The sequence below is a fragment of the Schistocerca gregaria genome, chromosome 3, assembly GCF_023897955.1.
Source record: "Schistocerca gregaria isolate iqSchGreg1 chromosome 3, iqSchGreg1.2, whole genome shotgun sequence".
Lineage (NCBI taxonomy): Eukaryota > Metazoa > Arthropoda > Insecta > Orthoptera > Acrididae > Schistocerca > Schistocerca gregaria.
Genome location: NC_064922.1, coordinates 248,054,106 through 248,075,026, shown reverse-complemented (window position 1 = coordinate 248,075,026; position 20,921 = coordinate 248,054,106). Strand labels below are relative to the sequence as shown.

Genomic DNA, 20,921 nt, shown 5'->3' with positions numbered 1-20,921 from the left:
ACCTTTCTGCTTTCCCTTCTTTGCTTAGAACTGGGTTTGTATCTGAGCTCTTGATATTCGTACAAGTGGCTCTCTTTTCTCCAAAGGTCTCTTTAATTTTCCTGTAGGCAGTATCTATCGTACCCCTAGTGAGATAAGCCTCTACATCCTTACATTTGTCCACTAGCCGTCCCTGCTTAGCCATTTTGCACTTCCTGTCGATCTCATTTTTGAGACGTTTGTATTCCTTTTTGTCTGCTTCATTTACTGCATTTTTATATTTTCTCCTTTCATCAATTAAATTCAATATTTCTTCTGTTACCCAAGGACTTCTACTAGCCCTCGTCTTTTTACCTACTTGATCCTCTGCTGCCTTCACTACTTCATCCCTCAGAGCTAGCCATTCGTCATCTACTGTATTTCTTTCTCTCATTCCTGTCAATTGTTCCCTTATGCCCTCCCTGAAACTCTGTATAACCTCCGGTTGTTTCAGTTTATCTAGGTTCCATCTTCTTAAATTCCTACCTTTTTGCAATTTCCTTCGGTTTTAATCTACAGTTCATAACCAATAGATTGTGGTCAGAGTCCACATCTCCTCCTGGAAATGTCCTACAATTTAAACCTGGTTCCTAAATCTCTGTCCTAAATATATAATCTGTCTGATACCTTTTAGTATCTCCAGGATTCTTCCATGTATACAAACTTCTTTTATGATTCTTGAACCAAGTGTTAGTTATGATTAAGTTATGCTGTGTGCAAAATTCTAACAGACGGCTTCCTCTTTCATTTCATTGCCTCAGTCCATATTCACCTACTACGTTTCCTTCTCTCCCTTTTCCTACTACCGAATTCCAGTCACCCATGACTATTAAATTTTCGTCACCCTTCACTATCTGAATAATTTCTTTTATTTCATCATACATTTCTTCAATTTCTTCGTCATCTGTAGAGCTAGTTGGCATATAAACTTGTACTACTGTAGTAGGCATGGGCTTCGTGTCTATCTTGGCCACTATAACACGTTCACTATGCTGTTTGTAGTAGCTTACTCGCAGTCCTATTTTTTTATTCATTATTAAACCCACTCCTGCATTACCTCTATTTTATTTTGTATTTGTAACCCTGTATTCACCCGACCAGAAGTCTTGTTCCTCCTGCCACCGAACTTCACTAATTCCCTCTATATCTAACTTTAACCTATCCATTTCCCTTTTTAAATTTTCTAACCTACCTGCCCGATTAAGGGATCTGACATTCCATGCTCTGATTCGTAGAACGCCAGTTTTCTTTCTCCTGATAACGACATCCTCTTGAGTAGTCCCCGCCCGGAGATCCGAATGAGGGACTTTTTTACTTCCGGAATATTTTACCCAAGAGGACGCCATCATCATTAACCATACAGTAGAGCTGCATGCCCTCTGGAAAAATTACGGGTGTAGTTTCCCCTTGCTTTCAAACGTTCGCAGTACCAGCACAGCAAGGCCGTTTTGGTTAGTGTTACAAGGCCAGATCAGTCAATCATCCCGACTGTTGCCCTTGCAACTACTGAAAAGGCTGCTGCCCCTCTTCAGGAACCACACGTTTGTCTGGCCTCTCAACAGATACCCCTCCGTTGTGGTTGCACCTACGGTACGGCTATCTGTATCGTTGAGGCAAGGTCCCAACAACGGCAAGGTCCATGGTTCATGGGGGGAGGTCTCGTACAGTATAGATCGTTAAATTCAAGCGCAAATAATATAGATTCGTGAATGTGCATTATAGAGAGGGTTATCTTCAAATGCAGTACATATTTTTAGATGGAATATGGCATTAAATTAATCCTGGATTACTAAACTCTCGTAAAACTTCCGATTGCAGCTGGTATCTCTTCTAGGTTTCCAACAATCTCAACACATTAGCGGCACGTACTCTTGAGTACCTTTTTGGAAAACATAGCTGCTAGCAATGGCTGAATTATTTATTGCCTGCCTCCAACGATTCTCTGATAGTGGTGTCCTTGTAAATATTACGATCATGTAATAACGATGTGCTTCTTTTCAAATACTTGGCATACGTGTTTTATCAATTAGAATTTATCTCGGTGTGGCATCGTAGGTGAAATATCATGAAGTCACAGTTAGAAGGGTGTTAGCTTGTATCACATTGGCCTTATTCAGTGCTAAGTCGGCCGTTGTGGCCGAGCGGTTCTAGGCGCTTCAGGATGGAAACGCGCGACCGCCACTGTCGCAGGTTCGAATCCTGCCTCGGGCATGTATGTGTGTGATGTCCTTAGGTTAGTTAGGTTTAAGCAGTTCTAAGTTCTAGGGGACTGATGACCTCAGATGTTAAGTCCCAGAGTGCTCAGAGCCATTTGAACTTTTCTTTTTCAGTGCTAATCTCGTCTTTTGCTACTGAAATTAACACAGCATGGGTAGCGCTGAGTTTGATTTTGACGTTTACATACTGGGAGGAATCGAATGAAGAGCCCCTCGCTGACTGTCAAAGCAAGCACAAGACGCTCTACTCATTTTGTATATAAAATATACCTGGAGTCATAAGAATTATAGTAGTTTGTAGCTAGTGCGTAGCGTAAATTATTACTTCTTTCCCGTAACATTTCGAGCAGTAAAATTGGCAGGACATTTTGTACTTATTTTGTATGTAACTTCCAACTGGAGATTTAATAATCGTAATTAATTAGTGTATAACGTATAAATTATAACAACCTCTGAATAAAATTTGGAGCAGTAAAATTTACGATGGTTTGGCGGTAATGTAACACTTTTATCCCTTTAGTGCTCTTGGGTTAAGGCTGCTGTAGTACAACGCAATCAGTAGAAATGTAAGTAGGCTGCTTAAGTTTTTATGTTGGTAACGCCACGTAGCGCTCTATATGAAAATTACTGACTACGCTGTGTGAAGTCTGTGCTGGTTTGCATTTTTGGAATATTTGCTGTTGTAGTGGTGGGCAGTTGGATGTGAACAGCGCGTAGCGTTGCGCAGTTGGAGGTGAGCCGCCAGCAGAGATGGGGAGAGAGATGGCAGAATTTTGAGAGCGGACGATCTGGACGTGTGTCCATCAGAAAGAGTAAATTTGTAATATTGGGTATCATGAACTGATATATATTTGATAACTTTTGAACATTATTAAGGTAAATACATTGTTTGCTCTCTATCAAAATCTTTCATTTGCTAACTATGCCTATCAGTAGTTAGTGCCGTCAGTAGTTATAATCTTTTATTTAGCTAGCAGTATTGGGGCTCGCTGTATTGCAATAGTTCAAGTAACGAAGATTTTTGTGAGGTAAGTGATTCATGAAAGTTATAGGTTATTGTTAGTCAGGGCCATTCTTTTCAAGGGATTGTTGAAAGTCAGATTGCGTTGCGCTAAAAATATTGTGTGTCAGTTTAGTGTTGATCAAAATAAGTAAAGAGAGTAATGTCTTGAGTACGTTCAGTTCTTCTCAGCTGTTTGAAAATCAAATAACGTAAGAGGTTTATCAGCACTGTAATTCATAAAATTTTGAAAGGGGACGTTTCATAAAATATAAGTACAATTACTGTTATTAATTCATCATACGCTCTCACAGAGAACATTAACAACATTTCGCCAAGCAAAGTTCGGGGTCGCTGAGGGTAGCAACAATCTGAAACAGAGAATAGTCAACACAAAGTGTCCTAAATGGCGCCGATCTTTAACGATCAACAGCACGAGGTCGGCGGCCAAGTATCGCGCCCTTACTATAGCTAGTCTACTGGGGGCTCATAACCTGATATTTTACGTAGGACACCAATTAATAATAAAATCGGTACATTTGTGACCTGCCGGCCGCAGTGGTCGAGCGGTTCTAGGCGCTTCAGTCTGGAACAGCGCGACTGCTACGGTCACAGGTTTGAATCCTGCCTCGGGCATGGATGTGTGTGATGTCCTCAGTTAGGTTTAGGTACTAAGTTCTAGGGTCTGATGACCTCAGAAGTTAAGTCCCATAGTGCTCAGAGCCATTTGAACCATTTTTGTGGCCTGAAGTACCGTCTCACAATATCAGTATTGGCTCTCGGGCATAAAAATTTGACGACTGGTCTAGACGCGAGAGTTCCGCAGTGTTGTGTGGACGAGACGTCTGACCTTCCAGCTCGCTCAACAGCTGCTACATCAGCAAGGGCGCTGAGCGTCGTCTTCTGGGGCTGACGTAGCGTCTGCGCGGGACGCCGCCAACGCAGTATCTCCGACGTGAGAGCTTGTTGGCCGGCAGTAAGCCATTCATTCGACAGTTCGTCTAATTTTCCTTCCTTCCGCCGGAAAATGCAATGTTATTTGCTATCCTCAGTTTCGGTATTTGTTCACATTCTACAATTATTGCTATATAACACACAGGCTATAAGGTAGTCATGTCATTTTGATTTTTGTAAGTTGTCAATGTGCGTAGGAAGAAAGCAAGTTTGTTCACAGGCAAACATTATTAGACTGACAACATGTAAGTAAAAAAAGAGATGGGTGGTGTCATTACGTCACGAACTGCAAGCCGATGTCCGCCATCTTAACTAGCCCAAAAGATACGTTCACCGCATCCGTACCTCCATAGTTCACTGCAGTACTTTCCCGTGACGTCACTCTGACGTACCCGTGCCCAGTTTCGACCGTGTTGTGTGGACCCATAGTTATTTCGCCAAAAATAGCAGCTTGCGTTGTTTAAAAGTGTACTAATCAATCCAGTCGTTATCTAAAGTTTAAAGGAATCACGTTTCATTCGTAAGTGGAGCAATTCAAGCAATATTTTCTTTTGTATAGCCTACATGAATTATTGTTGCACTGTTTACTTCTATTGTAATGATTTTATTTCTGTCATTTCACTTTAGATTTGCCTTACTTCACTCAGCGTCCGTTCTTTCTCTTCTTTCCTGTGTTTCTCATTGCCTCCCAAGTCGCAAACGCTCCAACATCCGAGCCTCATTGTTATCAGCTGTCTCATCCCCGTACAACACACGGCTACATAGTCTCGATGATGGTCGGGGCAGCATCTGATGCCGTAAATTCCTCTCGCCAATAATTACTATTCATTGTTCACATTTCCTTCCCCTTTAAAAAACATTCTGGCTAAAACAGTCGAAGACAGCAATCATGCGAGCGTTGAATTTTGTGTGAGTGATTGTATGAATGTATGTGTATGGTGTGCTTCCTTTCTGAAGAAGGCTTTGGCTCAAAATTTATGTGAATACACTTTTCGTCATGACTGCCATGTGCTCGGCGTGTGAGTAGCATTGTATCCGTTTCACAGTACAGTTATTCCCTCAAAAAGCTTGCTGTAAGAAATCACTGCACTTCAACGGGAACAATGATGTGTATAATTACAATATCAGAAGAAAAAATGACCCTCATTGTGCCACATTAACGTTGTCTGTAGCACAAACGGGGTTCACAATGCTGCAACCAAAAGTTTTGATTGATATGAAATGCCTGACACAATGATGCAAAGTAAAATTGGAAACTAAACAGAAAAAGTTTTTCTTTGTTAACTCCTCCCATTCTGCTGAAGATTATCTGTTACTAACATCTGTCTGTTTTAAATTAAATAACCTAAAAACTTATAAATTATCAGCATGGAGGCATATTTACAAAAAAAATGATGTCAATATACTAATGACTCGTTCCATGTCATTACGATTTATTGTGCAAATGATACAAGAAACATGAGACTAGGTAACTATTGATATATCACAAAGCATGGTAGACTTATATACTTTGAAAACATCAAATTAATTTCAAAGTAAAATCAAACAACTGATCAAAATAAATGTGCATTCCGATAGGTTATGTCTGGTTATTCCTGAAAAACTGACAGAGTTACTGGCGAAAAATATTCGGGGAAAAGGAGCAAATAGATAACTGTTGGAAAGGCAGGCCTACATCGTACACAGGTTAGGCTATCAAATTGGTTCAAATGGCTCTGAGCACTATGGGACTTAACTTCTGAGGTCATCAGTCCCCTAGAACTTAGAACTACTTAAACCTAACTAACCTAAGAACATCACACACATCCATGCCCGAGGCAGGATTCGAACCTGCGACCGTAGCGGTCGCGCGGTTCCAGACTGTAGCGCCTAGAACCGCTCGACCACTCCGACCGGCGATAGGCTATCATTAGAAAAAGCTACTCACATACATGTAAAAGCAAAATATCCATTTTAGGGGTATTGAGTGTTTGAGACGATTGCCTTAATCACGTTTGTAGCATTCCACACGCTGGAAGGTGTTTTAAAAATTACATGGTTTTATTATCATGTATGCTATTACTGTGCACACACTGAATGACACGTCATAGGTAAGATTCCAAAATCAGAAGAGGGCTAAATTATAGTGAGACTATTGCATTGACTATGTAATATAACTACAACTCTATTCTGCATGGGTGGTATCTCTATGCAGTTCTGTTTCTTCGACTTTTCAACAATCGTTCAATTTGTTGACATGCAGAAGATGCGATAGCGTGCCTTGCTTCTTTCCTCATTGCACCCGTCTATAGGATAGCAAAAAAACGTAGGTAAGTTTTTTTGCAAAAGTGAACATTGAAAAAGTTGTGCATACGAGTTGAAAGTTGAAAATGTAACGAACAAGCAGTACCAGTAAGCATACAATCATTGGTTTCGGAGTTTCAGTTTAATTTGCTATCGATACAATACAATAAAAGTGAATTTAAACGGAATACGAAAGCATGCTTTTCACAACACACCCTTCTCTTCTTGGTTCTTCGAAATGTATCAACAAGAACAAGTTACATTAACGGGGTCAAAGGTGTCGTATTACTAGAGCAAATACGTATTCAAGAACAGAAAAATGTTCGAAATTGCTTTCCTAGCACTATGTTACTCATGTAACCAATGTAAGTTTTGGTATTTAAAACAACTGTTGCGCGCACACGACGTAAATAATGAACAAGAAGCAATCGTAAACAGCAATATGCTAATGTTCTTGGCTACTTCAAATAGCGGCAGGCCGCGCCCACTCTGGCTTCGAAGCAACTTACAGCGTAAACCTGTAGTGCCACCTTCCTTCTTTTTTTTATCTCCATGGCTAGCAATACCGGTCACAATGTCACTGCTGTCACTGAAGCCAACAGTTTAGAATAGAAATTTGGCGGGGAGCGCAAATGACGTATAAACAGCTGTTTATTTACTGATAAAACACTGTAAGAAATCGGAGTAAACTGACACAACTACGTCACCTTTATAGTTTTAAAATAATGCTCAATAAATGCGTCGTGTTCAGCTGTAAATTTTCGTACAGCGGACGTACGATGCAAGGAAAGGATTGTGTCTGAATGCAAGCATAACTAGAAACAGCTTACTTATTTTTGCTTTTCTATTGTGTGTAATCCTCAATAATTACTTTAAAGTTTGTTTTATCCGAAATACCGGCGTTATTTAAATAGTTTATGTATATTTTAGGAAGTTAAATAATCTAATATTAAAAGAAGTAGCTTATTGATGTCCTTTTAACCAGTTTTGATCAACTTCGGCTATTCTTCGAGTAGTATGCTAGTTATGAAAGTGCTCCTATAAGTATAACGTGCTATTTGTCATTGATTTGTATGAACATCAAGAGCTCAGATGGAACCCAGTTCTAAGCAAAGAAGGGAAAGCAGAAAGGTGGAAGGAGTATATAGAGGGTCTATACAGGGGCAATGTTCTTGAGGACAATATTATGGAAATGGAAGAGGATGTAGATGAAGATGAAATGGAAGATAAAATCCTGCGTGAAGAGTTTCACACAGCACTGAAAGACCTGAGTCGAAACAAGGCCCCCGGAGTAGACAACATTCCATTGGAACTACTGACGGCCTTGGGAGAGCCAGTCCTGACAAAACTCTACCATCTGTTGAGCAAGATGTATGAAACAGGCGAAATATCCTCGGACTTCAAGAAGAATATAATAATTCCAATCCCAAAGAAAGCAGGTGCTGACAGATGTGAAAATTACCGAACAATCAGTTTAATAAGCCACAGCTGCAAAATACTAACACGAATTCTTTACAGACGAATGGAAAAACTAGTAGAAGCCGACCTCGGGGAAGATCAGTTTGGATTCCGTAGAAATACTGGAACACGTGAGGCAATACTGACCTTACGACCTATCTTAGAAGAAAGATTAAGGAAAGGCAAACCTACGTTTCTAGCATTTGTAGACTTAGAGAAAGCTTTTGACAATGTTGATTGGAATATTCTCTTTCAAATTCTAAAGATGGCAGGGGTAAAATACAGGGAGCGAAAGACTATTTACAATTTGTACGGAAACCGGATGGCAGTTATAAGAGTCGAGGGGCATGAAAGGGAAGCAGTGGTTGGGAAGGGAGTGAGACAGGTAGCCTCTCACCGATGTTATTCAATCTGTATATTGAGCATGCAATAAAGGAAACAAAAGAAAAATTCTGAGTAGGTATTAAAATCCATGGAGAAGAAATAAAAACTTTGAGGCTCGCCGATGACATCGTAATTCTGTCAGAGACAGCAAAGGACTAGGAAGAGCAGTTGAACGGAATGGATAGTGTCTTGAAAGGAGGATATAAGATGACCATCAACAAAAGCAAAACGAGGATAATGGAATGTAGTCGAATTAAGTCGGGTGATGCTGAGAGAGTTAGATTAGGAAATGAGACACTTAAAGTAGTAAAGGAGTTTTGCTATTTGGGGAGCAAAATAACTGATTATGGTCGAAGTAGAGAGGATATAAAATGTAGACTGGCAATGGCAAGGAAAACGTTTCTGAAGAAGAGAAATTAGTTAACATCGACTATTGATTTAAGTGTCAGGAAGTCGTTTCTGAAAGTATTTGTGTGGAGTGTAGCCATGTATGGAAGTGAAACATGGACACGATAAATAGTTTGGACAAGAAGAGAATAGAAGCTTTCGAAATGTGGTGTTACAGAAGAATGCTGAAGATTAGATGGGTAGATCGCATAACTAATGAGGAAGTATTGAACAGAATTGAGGAGAAGAGAAGTTTGTGGCACAACTTGACCAGAAGAAGGGATCGGTTGGTAGGACATGTTCTGAGGCATCAAGGGATCACCAGTTTAGTATTGGAGGGCAGCGTGGAGGGTAAAAACCGTAGGGGGAGACCAAGAGATGACTACACTAAGCAGATTTAGAAGGATGTAGATTGCAGTAGACACTGGGAGATGAAGAAGCTTGCACAGGATAGAGTAGCATAGAGAGCTGCATCGAACCAGTCTCAGTACTGAAGACCACAACAACAACAACATTGTCATTGATACCAAGTGTCTTTATTCGTTTGAATGTTCTTAGGAAATCTAGAGTTTGCTTTAAAGGCGTGTATATATGTTACTTAATGCGCTTCCCATAACACTGTTCTACGTTGAATGTGTTGAACTCAACAACTAATATTTGATCAAATGCAATGCTTAAAACTCCATTCCGTTTCATAAAATCGTGTTAGTGCCACATACAGACTGCTTGACGCCGCCATCTTACCTCACCAAACGTCACGCTTCGGTAAAAGCTACCTTTTTGCCAGTCTAGTAATGTATGTGTGTGGTTATGTTTCCTATAAACAATATTTGGTCTTGTTGTGGGGACAGTCTTTGCCGCTGCCGTGTCAAATACATTCTTATTTCAAGTGTGGGAGGTGACGGATGTATTTAGCAGCCGTTGGTTGACTTGTGATTGTACCTGTTAGATGAAAGGCTCGGAGCTCAGAGGAAGACCACCCCTCCTCCCTGAATCATCCTTTAATATATTTACTAATTAAGCTGTTTCGTTTTTATAGAAATTCTCTGTTAACATCGTACCGTTTTTAATCATTGTTCATTTTATTAAGCACAGTATCGTTCAGACCAATGTTATGTGTGAAGCTCGAGCGAAGTTTTACTCTGTTTTTTTGAATATATATTTGAATATATACTTCATTCTAAAATCGTTGCCTTCGAATATCATTTCACATCAGCATTGCAACAATGTTGTCAGGACGCGAGGTCAGTGGACATTTTGCTTAGGGAGAGATAATTGTTTTAGTTCAGTGGTGCTTTTAATATAAAGACAAATTGCTTTCAGATCAGTTGTAGATCAATTCGAATTAGTTTCTGTTTAGTCAAAGGTTATCATGCGAGTTTTAAGTTGGATAACAAGTTCTGGATACGATACGAGTACGTAGATTTTTATTGAGTGGGAGGTAAATTCTTGGCTGCACAAAAATATGGTGGTAGTGTTACAAGTCATACGGAGTAACTATTTTCGCAATGACACGCATGCTTCACGTTGCCCTTTAAAGCCCCGAATAAAAATAAGGCAGAAACCAAGTTACACAGGTCGTTCCACGCTAAGACCAATGTGCAAAAAGAGTGGAGCACCGTCAGAAAAGAATACATATTGAGGGTTTGCTGCAGACACAGGTAGTTCACAATATGGCATTGAAATCACGCGGTAGCCGTAAACGTGCGCAAAGTGAAAGTGCGCGGGACAGGAGGGTTCTTGTTGCCAAAATGTTAAATCACACAGATGAACTTCTGTGGGTGCGAATGTCATTGTTAAATTAGTAACCGATTTGCAATAGAGTAAGAGAAACTTTATTTATGAACGTAAATTGTATCACAAATTACAATATGCCCATTTTCCCAGTTTTCAACATGTCACTATGAACATTTAAACATTTGTCAAGTCGTGGCAGCAGCTTTTGGTTCCCAGCATCGAAGAATTCTGCCGGCTGACCGTTAAACCAGGTAGCAATAGTTTCTTTCAATATGTCATCATTTTCCAAGCGCTTTCCACCTACAGTTTTGGAAACAGATGAAATTCTGATAGTGGTAAGTCAGGGCTGTAAGGTGAATGATCCAGTAATTCCCAATTAAACTTGTCCAGTTGCGTCTTTGCTCTTGCCGCAGCGTGAGGCTGAGCATTTGTCGTGAAGCAGTACGACGCCGCTAGAGAGCATTCCCCGCTGGCGAAACTGAAGAGCGCGCCTAAGCTCTAATAATGTTTCACAGTACATTTATTGTCATTCCTGTTGGCAAAAAGTCTGATTAAAGAATGCCTTTCCGGTCCCAAAAAAAAACGTGGCCACGATTTTCCGTGTTGAAGGTTCTTGTTTGAATTTTCGTTTTTCGTCAGGAAGTTTGAATGATGCCGCTCACTGGTTTGACGTTTGTTCTCTGGAGTGTAATGCGCAATACACGTTTGATCACCGGTCACAATGTGACTCAAGAACTCGTCACAATCGTCATCGACTATATGATAGCGTTCCAAAACGGTCAAAATGTGCCATTCCTTTGTTTTGCGTTCTTCTGTCAACATATCGCACACTTTTTTTGTGCTGAAGTTTGTCAGTAATAATGTGATAAACAACTGATCTTGTTGCGGAAATTTCTGATGCAGCTCGTCAATAGTGAAGCGCCTGTTTTGGTCAATTGCGTCGTCAGCTTTTTGTATCAAGTGTTCATTCATGACAATAGACCGTCCAGACCGTTCTTCATAATGAACATTTGTCCTTCCTTCATTAGAAAGCACACACCACCTACGCACATCTCCATCATCCATTACACCTGCACCATAAACTTCAACAAGCTGGTGGTGAATTTCAGCAGGACGAACTTGTTTTGGATTAAAGAACTAAATAACCGAGCGTACATCACTAGCAGCGGGATCACTGATTGATGCAGTATAACCATGCAACAAACACCGGCAGAGACGTGAAACGTTATGGCGGCCTAGTGAGAGACAGACAAAGAGTGGCCGACCGTCAACGGACGTTACGTGACAGGGTGTGCGGACACGATGGCCTATCGGTTCTTACTTTAAAAATGACCCTCGTATATGCAGCACATTGGTAATGAAGTGGTGACCAACGCCGCACAGGTGTGAGTATTGTTGGTCGGGAAGTACAGTTCTTGCACCGTGTTATTTCCATCTTTTCGGCAATCTGAAGGAACTTCTCGGGGGGAGGGGGGGGGGGGGGGGAGGGGGGATGTATTTTCCTATTCGCCGATTCCCACCAACGGCAATCAATAAAGGAAAGTCCAATAGAAAACGCCTATTTCCGCCAATGACAACACGCAATGCAAAGACCAATAAAAGAGCGCCTAAAACCCTTCCGCCTCACCCACATATCCAATGACAGCACTCCTCCATAGTATATAAGTAACCAGACTAGTGCTCATCCAGTACTTTTGTGATCCAGTGTGCGCTATTTCGTTTTGTGTGCGCTAATTTTTTTACGGTTTTTATCTGCATTTTACACTCGCCCCTTTTTTGACTGTTCCCTTTCGTACTGTTACCCCCTTTTTGTGTATATGTACACCGTATTTTCTCCTTTCTGTCCTTTCAAATGTCTTACTTTGTACAATTCATGTCTTTCGGCTGAAGAACAGCGCATATGCTGTTGCCAGCCCGCCCCAGGTGGGGCATTAAAATACAATAAAGGGAAAAAAATGCTCATTCAGCAGTTATCAGTACACCCTGAAGGCGTCGGCAATAGTCGCCGAAACGTCGGAATTTTATAATTTCAATGCGGCCTGAATCCCAGAAGAATTTTATTGCCTGTTACAACGGCCGCGGAAGCCGATGTTTACAGAGTCCGAGCATCTGCCTTTAACAATTTAGGGAAATCACGAAAAACCTAAATCTGTATGGCCGATCGAGGATTTGAATCGCCGTCCTTCCGAATGCTAACCAGTACCTTATCACTGCGCCATCTCTTTCGGTGCGAACCATTATTAATTGCGTGTCAACGAGTATTTTTATTGTGTTTGTATAGTCCACCAAAAATCCAGGTCTTCTACATTTCACGACATGCTCGGCATCATTTTTAAAAAGTCTGCCAGCTGACATTTCTCAATACCTCTGTTACACTCTTACGTGAGGCAAGTCAGCCTACGATTATTATTATTGTACATTCACGATGCCCCCAGTGAGACCAACCAGACTCGGATGCCACAAACTTTTAAAAGTATTTCAGGTCTCGCAAGTGTTTTGTAGGAGATTTCTTTCGCACATCGCCTTTATTTTCGCTTTATGTTATCAATAAATCACTTAATGCTGTCTCAAATAAGCCGCGGACAGGCGAGAAGCGGCCATCTTAACACTGATTTTGATATAGACTCTGATAACGTTGGCTTCAGTATCTTACTTTCGAAAAATTAAAACATACCTCATAAATTGATATCGCCCACGGGTTGGAGGAATCATCACGGACAAAATTGCTCTCCACGGTCCCGCAGGGTGCAGTCCTTATTGTGTTGCTTCCCTCTCATCATCTCCGTTACAGTCTTACGACTATGACATACTGTAAGCATATTCAACTCTACCCGAGTGCCAGCTCCAAGAATATCAGTGATACAATAAGGCGTGAAAGATGACCTCTGTTTAGTATCAAGATCATCACAAAACTATCAAGGAGATCACAAAACCTCGGTCTCAGCCTAATACCTATGAAGCGATAGGTGATCCTTATGCCGCACATAAAGCTGATCAACCAACATTTTCGTCAAGCATTTCCTCCAGCAGTCCTTGGTGTACCCAGTTCCTCAATCAAAGCCGGCCGCGGTGGTCTCGCGGTTCTAGGCGCGCAGTCCGGAACCGTACAACTGCCACGGTCGCAGGTTCGAATCCTGCCTCGGGCATGGATGTGTGTGATGTCCTTAGGTTAGTTAGGTTTAAGTAGTTCTAAGTTCTAGGGGACTGATGACCACAGCAGTTGAGTCCCATAGTGCTCAGAGCCATTTGAACCTCAATCAAAAGACGGTAAAATATTTTGGCTAATCCTGTATAAGAATATAAATTGAAAAGAACAGATTGTCACAGCATACAGAAAATCTCTCTCTAATTTATATGATATTCAAAAGGTTAGGAAATGTTGCCACCCAAAATAAAATAAAAACTAGCTCAGACATTAGACTCGATTGTTGGATGATGTTAGTCGTTCCTGGGCATATTTAAGGTAGATGTCACCAAATAGTGTACATTACTTTTACCAGCTCAATTTTCTTTATTAGTTTCTTTGTCACTCACAAGGGAACCTCCCCATAGCACCCTCCTCAGATTTAGTTATAAGTTGGCACACTGGACAGGCCTTGAAAAACTGAATACAGATCAATCGAGAAAACAGGAAGAAATTGTGTAGAACTATGAAAAAAATAAGCAAAATATATAAACTGAGTAGTCCATGCGCAAGATAGGTAACATCCAGGACACTATGAACTCTGGATCACCGTGGTCCCGTGGTTAGCGTCAGCAGCTGCGGAACGAGACGTCTTTGGTTCGAGCCTACGCTTGAGTGAAAATTTCAATTTTTTGTTTTCAGACAATTGTTATCCGTCCGTCCGATGCGAGGTAACTGCGCCGTAGTATGGGGACGCTACACCTAAACAAACATCGAAACACACGACGTCAGTCGACTACAGCGCACGGAATAGAGATTATTCCTGCTAACGAGGCTCCCTGGCTGGCAGTAGACTGTTCGCTACTTTGGACGAGAGTGCATTAAATACGTGAGATGTATTCCGTGGGCAATATGAATCCAGAAAATGTAGCTCGCGACTTCAATAACAAGGTTAATGAATATTTTACGAACTGTAAGGAATCGGAAAGTTCCTTAAGGGATCGAACGATTGTCAGGCGGACGGGCAGACAGATAATAATTGTCTGAAAATAAAATATTAAACATTTCACTCGAGGGAAGACTTGAACCTAGGACCTCTCGTTACGCAGCTGCTCACACTAACTACGGGACCACGGCGCTCCTGATCTCAGAGTATTCTTGACGTTGCTTATCGTGCACATGGACTACTCAGTTTGTATATTTTGCTTATTTTTTTCATAATTCCACACAACTTCTTCCTGTTTTCTCGATTGATCTGTGTTCAGTTTTTCAAGGCCTATCCACTGTGCCAACTTATAACAAAAATCTGAAGGGGGTGCGATGGGGAGGTTCCATTGTCAGCACCTCTCCCCGCTCATTAAATGCCTGTCAACGTTCTTTAACTGCAATACAATACTGTCTGCGTGTTTGCGTCTTGGCAACATCTATGCATAACAGTATGGATGATTATCCTTTGTGTCACCTGTTTCAGCCATACGACCCTGGAGCAAACTTAATAGTAACCTTCGTCTTATCTAAAACTGCTCTGTATTCAAGAGGTGGTTAAATCATATCGTCACGTATTCACATTAGCGAGGCTCCATATTGGCGTATCTTAAATGTTTTCCTTCTTTTCAACAATAAACTGCGTCTAAATACCTCATTTCCCATTTTCGTCGTATGCCTTTTGAACATATTACCCAGAAAACCATTGCTGATGCGAAACCACACGGAATTCTGGAGGGGATTACAGGTACTCCGATTATCCTAAGCATAGCTTCTCTGCCAGCATATCCTAGGTGATCCGCTCCTATCCACCAATGAACCAGTATCACTGACATTGTCATCACACTCCCAGCATTTTTCTTTCCTGTCTGCTTCTGTTGCTTTTCTTTTATCTTCGATCCATTCTTTTATTTCTTCACTATTATTTCCAGGTTTTCAACACACTAATTGGAGTCTCAGGATTTAATCTTTCAGTAAAAATATCAATCATTTCTCACAATATATTATTAAAACTTTCTGGTAGATTAAAACTGTGGTCAGGACCGAGACTCGAACACGGGACCTTTGTTTTCCGCGGGTAGGTGCTCTACCTAAGGAACTCCCGTCTTTTGGCTGTCAGTCGTTAGTCTTATATCTCCATTACAACTGCGAAGATAAAAAAAAAACTCTGAGCACTATGAGACTTAACATCTGTGGTCTTCAGTCCCCTGGAACTTAGAACTACTTAAACCTAACTAACCTAAGGACATCACACACATCCATGCCCGAGGCAGGATTCGAACCTGCGACCGTAGCAGTCGCGCGGTTCCGCACTGAAGCGCCTAGAACCGCTCGGCCACCGTAGCCGGCTGAGAAGATAACAAGGACTTCTTAAAGAATTTATAGAAATTCAAAACAATCAACTACTTCGTTTTGATTCGTTCTCTGCTTGCATTAATATTAAAGGGCTCCATTCTAGAAAACCACCATTTGCTGAAGCTCTGAGCCTAGGAAATAACAACCTTGATATTGTGCAACATCGAAAGAAAGCCTGGGAACTTCCTGGCAGATTAAAACTGTGTGCCCGACCGAGACTCGAACTCGGGACCTTTGCCTTTCGCGGGCAAGTGCTCTACCAACTGAGCTACCGAAGCACGACTCACGTCCGGTACTCACAGCTTTACTTCTGCCAGTATCCGTCTCCTACCTTCCAAACTTTACAGAAGCTCTTCTGCGAACCTTGCAGAACTAGCACTCCTGAAAGAAAGGATTGCGGAGACATGGCTTAGCCACAGCCTGGGGGATGTTTCCAGAATGAGATTTTCACTCTGCAGCGGAGTGTGCGCTGATATGAAACTTCCTGGCAGATTAAAACTGTGTGCCCGACCGAGACTCGAACTCGGGACCTTTGCCTTTCGCGGGCAAGTGCTCTACCAACTGAGCTACCGAAGCACGACTCACGTCCGGTACTCACAGCTTTACTTCTGCCAGTATCCGTCTCCTACCTTCCAAACTTTACAGAAGCTCTTCTGCAAACCTTGCAGAACTAGCACTCCTGAAAGAAAGGATATTGCGGAGACATGGCTTAGCCACAGCCTGGGGGATACTGGCAGAAGTAAAGCTGTGAGTACCGGACGTGAGTCGTGCTTCGGTAGCTCAGTTGGTAGAGCACTTGCCCGCGAAAGGCAAAGGTCCCGAGTTCGAGTCTCGGTCGGGCACACAGTTTTAATCTGCCAGGAAGTTTCATATCAGCGCACACTCCGCTGCAGAGTGAAAATCTCATTCTGGAAACATCCCCCAGGCTGTGGCTAAGCCATGTCTCCGCAATATCCTTTCTTTCAGGAGTGCTAGTTCTGCAAGGTTCGCAGAAGAGCTTCTGTAAAGTTTGGAAGGTAGGAGACGGATACTGGCAGAAGTAAAGCTGTGAGTACCGGACGTGAGTCGTGCTTCGGTAGCTCAGTTGGTAGAGCACTTGCCCGCGAAAGGCAAAGGTCCCGAGTTCGAGTCTCGGTCGGGCACACAGTTTTAATCTGCCAGGAAGTTTCATATCAGCGCACACTCCGCTGCAGAGTGAAAATCTCATTCTGGAAACATCCCCCAGGCTGTGGCTAAGCCATGTCTCCGCAATATCCTTTCTTTCAGGAGTGCTAGTTCTGCAAGGTTCGCAGAAGAGCTTCTGTAAAGTTTGGAAGGTAGGAGACGGATACTGGCAGAAGTAAAGCTGTGAGTACCGGACGTGAGTCGTGCTTCGGTAGCTCAGTTGGTAGAGCACTTGCCCGCGAAAGGCAAAGGTCCCGAGTTCGAGTCTCGGTCGGGCACACAGTTTTAATCTGCCAGGAAGTTTCATATCAGCGCACACTCCGCTGCAGAGTGAAAATCTCATTCTGAAAGCCTGGGAAAATAGTGTAACTGCAGATCTCAACAAATTCCGATTTCTCTCTGAAAAACCGACTGACTCTGATCACCCCCAAAAAAAGTCCTTTGTAACTCTAAACCGAATTAGGACCAACCATGGTAAATTTGCTTACTAATTATGCAGGCTGCCTCTCTCAAGAGACGTTAGGCGCAATTTCGCTGGGGGTTCAACAGATATTTGCCATTTAGTGTTTGCATTGTGTAGCTGGAGTCAGCCCAGACAAATAGTGCTTATCGTGTCTTTCCCGTGACACCCATTGTCGACGGATGGCATCGGTTTATTTCACGTTACGAACAAAATTATTTTTAAACCGGTACTTTACTTACCCATTCTATAGAGCGGCCGCAGATTAGTGCGATATTTGTTTTATCTATACGTATTAACAGGCACAGTAAAACTCGAAGAATAGCCAAACACTGCCCTGACCCGCGCTGGTTGCAGCGCTCCTGGCAAGGGAAACTCCCCATCGCACACACCTCAGATCTAGTGGTAAGAGCGCAAAGCGGACAGCCCGTCGAAAACTGAACATAGATCAAACGTGAAAACAGGAAAATGCTGAACTGAACTGTGGAAAAAGAAGCAAAATAGAAACAGTGAACGGTCCAACCTCACGAAATGCATTATACAGCAGCCGGAAAGGGTAGCGGCGATATAATTGGTAACGAAACAAACCTTCTAAATGTGACCGTGAAGCAAAAAGGCAGACACTCCGCCATATAGTGCAGACATGTTCACTATCGGCCTACACGGGGCAGTTTGAAGGCTTCTTGAACACAACTCATAGTTCATTTAACTGTATTTTTAACCTAGATGTTTCCATATGGCTGTTATTCTTAATTTATGTTCAGTAGTGTGATTTGTAATAACGCCATACGATAATTACCACGAGTGAAAGGAATAAGGCTGTTTCCCAATAAGATTCACAGCGCACACCATCGACATTTACACTGTTTTGCAAGTATTTTCATTGCATCTGGGCCTAAGAAATAAAACGAAATGCAATCATTGTGTAACGATCCAACAGAGACAACACGAACGTGCTGATGTGCTTGATGCTAGTACTGTAGAGCAATGAGTTGCATGTCAACACAAGCACCGAAGTCAACATTACCTTCCTTCAGTTGGGCCAACTGGTGGTGAATCGAGGAAGTACAGTACATACTGACGAAAATAAAATGAGCTCTAACGTGGAAACTAAGCGTTTCCGGACACATGTCCACATAACATCTTTTCTTTATTTGTGTGTGAGGAATGTTTCCAGAAAGTTTGGCCGTACCTTTTTGTAACACCCTGTATAACGATCTTGATTGTTCCAGGAATGTAGCGGCTGCAGCAACTGGGATACATCTCCATCTATTGCCACGGTAATGATGCATGATACCCACACTAACAAATCCAACCTTGCATGAACTATCGCAGCTAGTAAGACACTACTGCTCTTACTACCCAAACCCACTGTCGCAGAGGTTTTTTTCCCCCGCCACGTGCCTTGGCAGTTTTTTCCCTCTGCTCTTCAAAATGGTACCCTCACTCGCGTTTCGTCCACTATCTATCACCTGATGGACCGTGTTAGTGAGTAGTCTTACCCAGACGCACGGATAACATCACAGCCCAGCATCCTGTGATCCACTTACTAGACAACTAACATGTTGACGGAGGTGACAGTAGAACTTTTGGTCTGGTCACATCTACATCTACATGATTACTCTGCAATTCAAATTTAAGTGCTTGGCAGAGGGTTCATCGAACCACAATCATATATCTCCCTACCATTCCACTCCTGAACAGCGCGCGGGAAAAACGAACACCTAAACCTTTCTGTTCGAGCTCTGATTTCTCGTATTTCATTTTGATGATCATTCCTACCTATGTAGGTTGGGCTCAACAAAATATTTTCGCATTCGGAAGAGAAAGTTGGTGACTGAAATTTCGTAAAAAGGTCTCGCCGCCACGAAAAACGTCTATTCTTTAATGACTTCCATCCCAACTCGTGTATCATATCTGCCACACTCTCTCCCCTATAACGTGATAATACAAAACGAGCTGCCCTTTTTTGCACCCTTTCGATGTCCTCCGTCAATCCCACCTGGTAAGGATCCCACACCGCGCAGCAATATTCTAACAGAGGACCAACGAGTGTAGTGTAAGCTGTCTCTTTAGTGGACTTGTTGCATCTTTTACGTGTCCTGCCAATGAAACGCAACCTTTGGCTCGCCTTCCCCACAATGTTATCTATGTGGTCCTTCCAACTGAAGTTGTTCGTAATTTTTACACCCAGGTACTTGTATGAATTGACAGCCTTCAGAATTGTACTATTTATCGAGTAATCGAATTCCAACGGATTTCTTTTGGAGCTCATGTGGATCACCTCACACTTTTCGTTATTTAGCGTCAACTGCCTCCTGCCACACCATACAGCAATCTTTTCTGATACTGGTCTTCGGATCAAGGTAAATTACAGCATCATCTGCGAACAACCTAAGAGAACTGCTCAGATTGTCACCCAGGTCATTTATATAGATCAGGAACAGCATAGGTCCCAGGACGCTTCCCTGGGGAGCACCTGATATCACTTCAGTTCTACTCGATGATTTGCCGCATATTACTACGAACTGCGACCTTCCTGACAGGAACTCACAAATCCAGTCGCACAACTGAGACGATACCCCATAGGCCCGCAGCTTGATTAGAAGTCGCTTGTGAGGCAAAAGCTTTCCGGAAATCTAGAAATACGGAACCAACTTGAGATCCCCTGTCGATAGCGGGGCGTGGAGGGGCCCCATCTCTATTTAAAAGCGAGGAACTGACCTGGCAGGCGAGCAAGCAGCGCGCTGCGCCGTCGAAGTTGTGGGGTGCGCGCCTAGGCCCGCCCTTTGCGGAAGCAGCAAGCAGCAGCAGAGACAGCAGCAGAGGCAGCAGCGGGGCAGTGCAGTCCATTGCGCGCGGCGCGGCGATCCGTGGACAACTGGGGCCGCAGCAGCGGACCGCCGGCCAGAGAACGCGGCCGCAGCAGACGCCCCACCGCGCCGCCAAGCCCGCCCGTCAGCCCGCTTTCGCAACCCACACGCATGTAGAGATGCGTCGAACTCGTTCATTCCCGTGAACTACTTCATTCATTTCACTCTTTGTCGTGAAGCGTTCAAATGAAGTAGTTCATTCATGAAGTACGGAAGCCTGGCGAAGTTGCCCAGGTCGCCGCTCAGCCGCGGCTACGCTCGCTTCACCACTCTCGTACAATAAAGCTTCGTAATACTTCATAATTTTACCAACAGATGGCGGAACCATGTAGTAACGCCCACGCAATGTTTTACGCTCTTACAGCGTCTTGAGTTAAATAGATCATGGTCGAAGGGGACAAAGGAAAGATAAACAGAGAAGCCTGTCACATATAAAGAAGGTATTATATTTAATCTAGCTCGACATTTTCTCATGAAGCGCCCAAAAAAGTCTTTATCTGCCAAATGAAACATTATTTGTTGT

At 42.6% G+C, this 20,921-nt stretch overlaps 1 protein-coding gene across 5 annotated transcripts in view; it reads right to left on the bottom strand.

The window, feature by feature from the left end:
* The window catches only part of LOC126356271 (macrophage colony-stimulating factor 1 receptor-like), a 276,453-nt gene extending 256,051 nt beyond the window's left edge, over nt 1-20,402 (bottom strand). For 4 of the 5 annotated variants that reach the window (XM_050007118.1, XM_050007121.1, XM_050007120.1 and 1 more), the window contains exon 1: nt 20,250-20,402. In XM_050007118.1, the coding sequence (XP_049863075.1) occupies nt 20,250-20,378 (129 nt within the window). In that variant the 5' untranslated portion in view covers nt 20,379-20,402. The remainder of the gene's footprint in view (nt 1-20,249) is intronic. The other variant, XM_050007117.1, reaches the window with a different exon arrangement.
* Nucleotides 20,403-20,921: the final 519 nt, after the last annotated feature.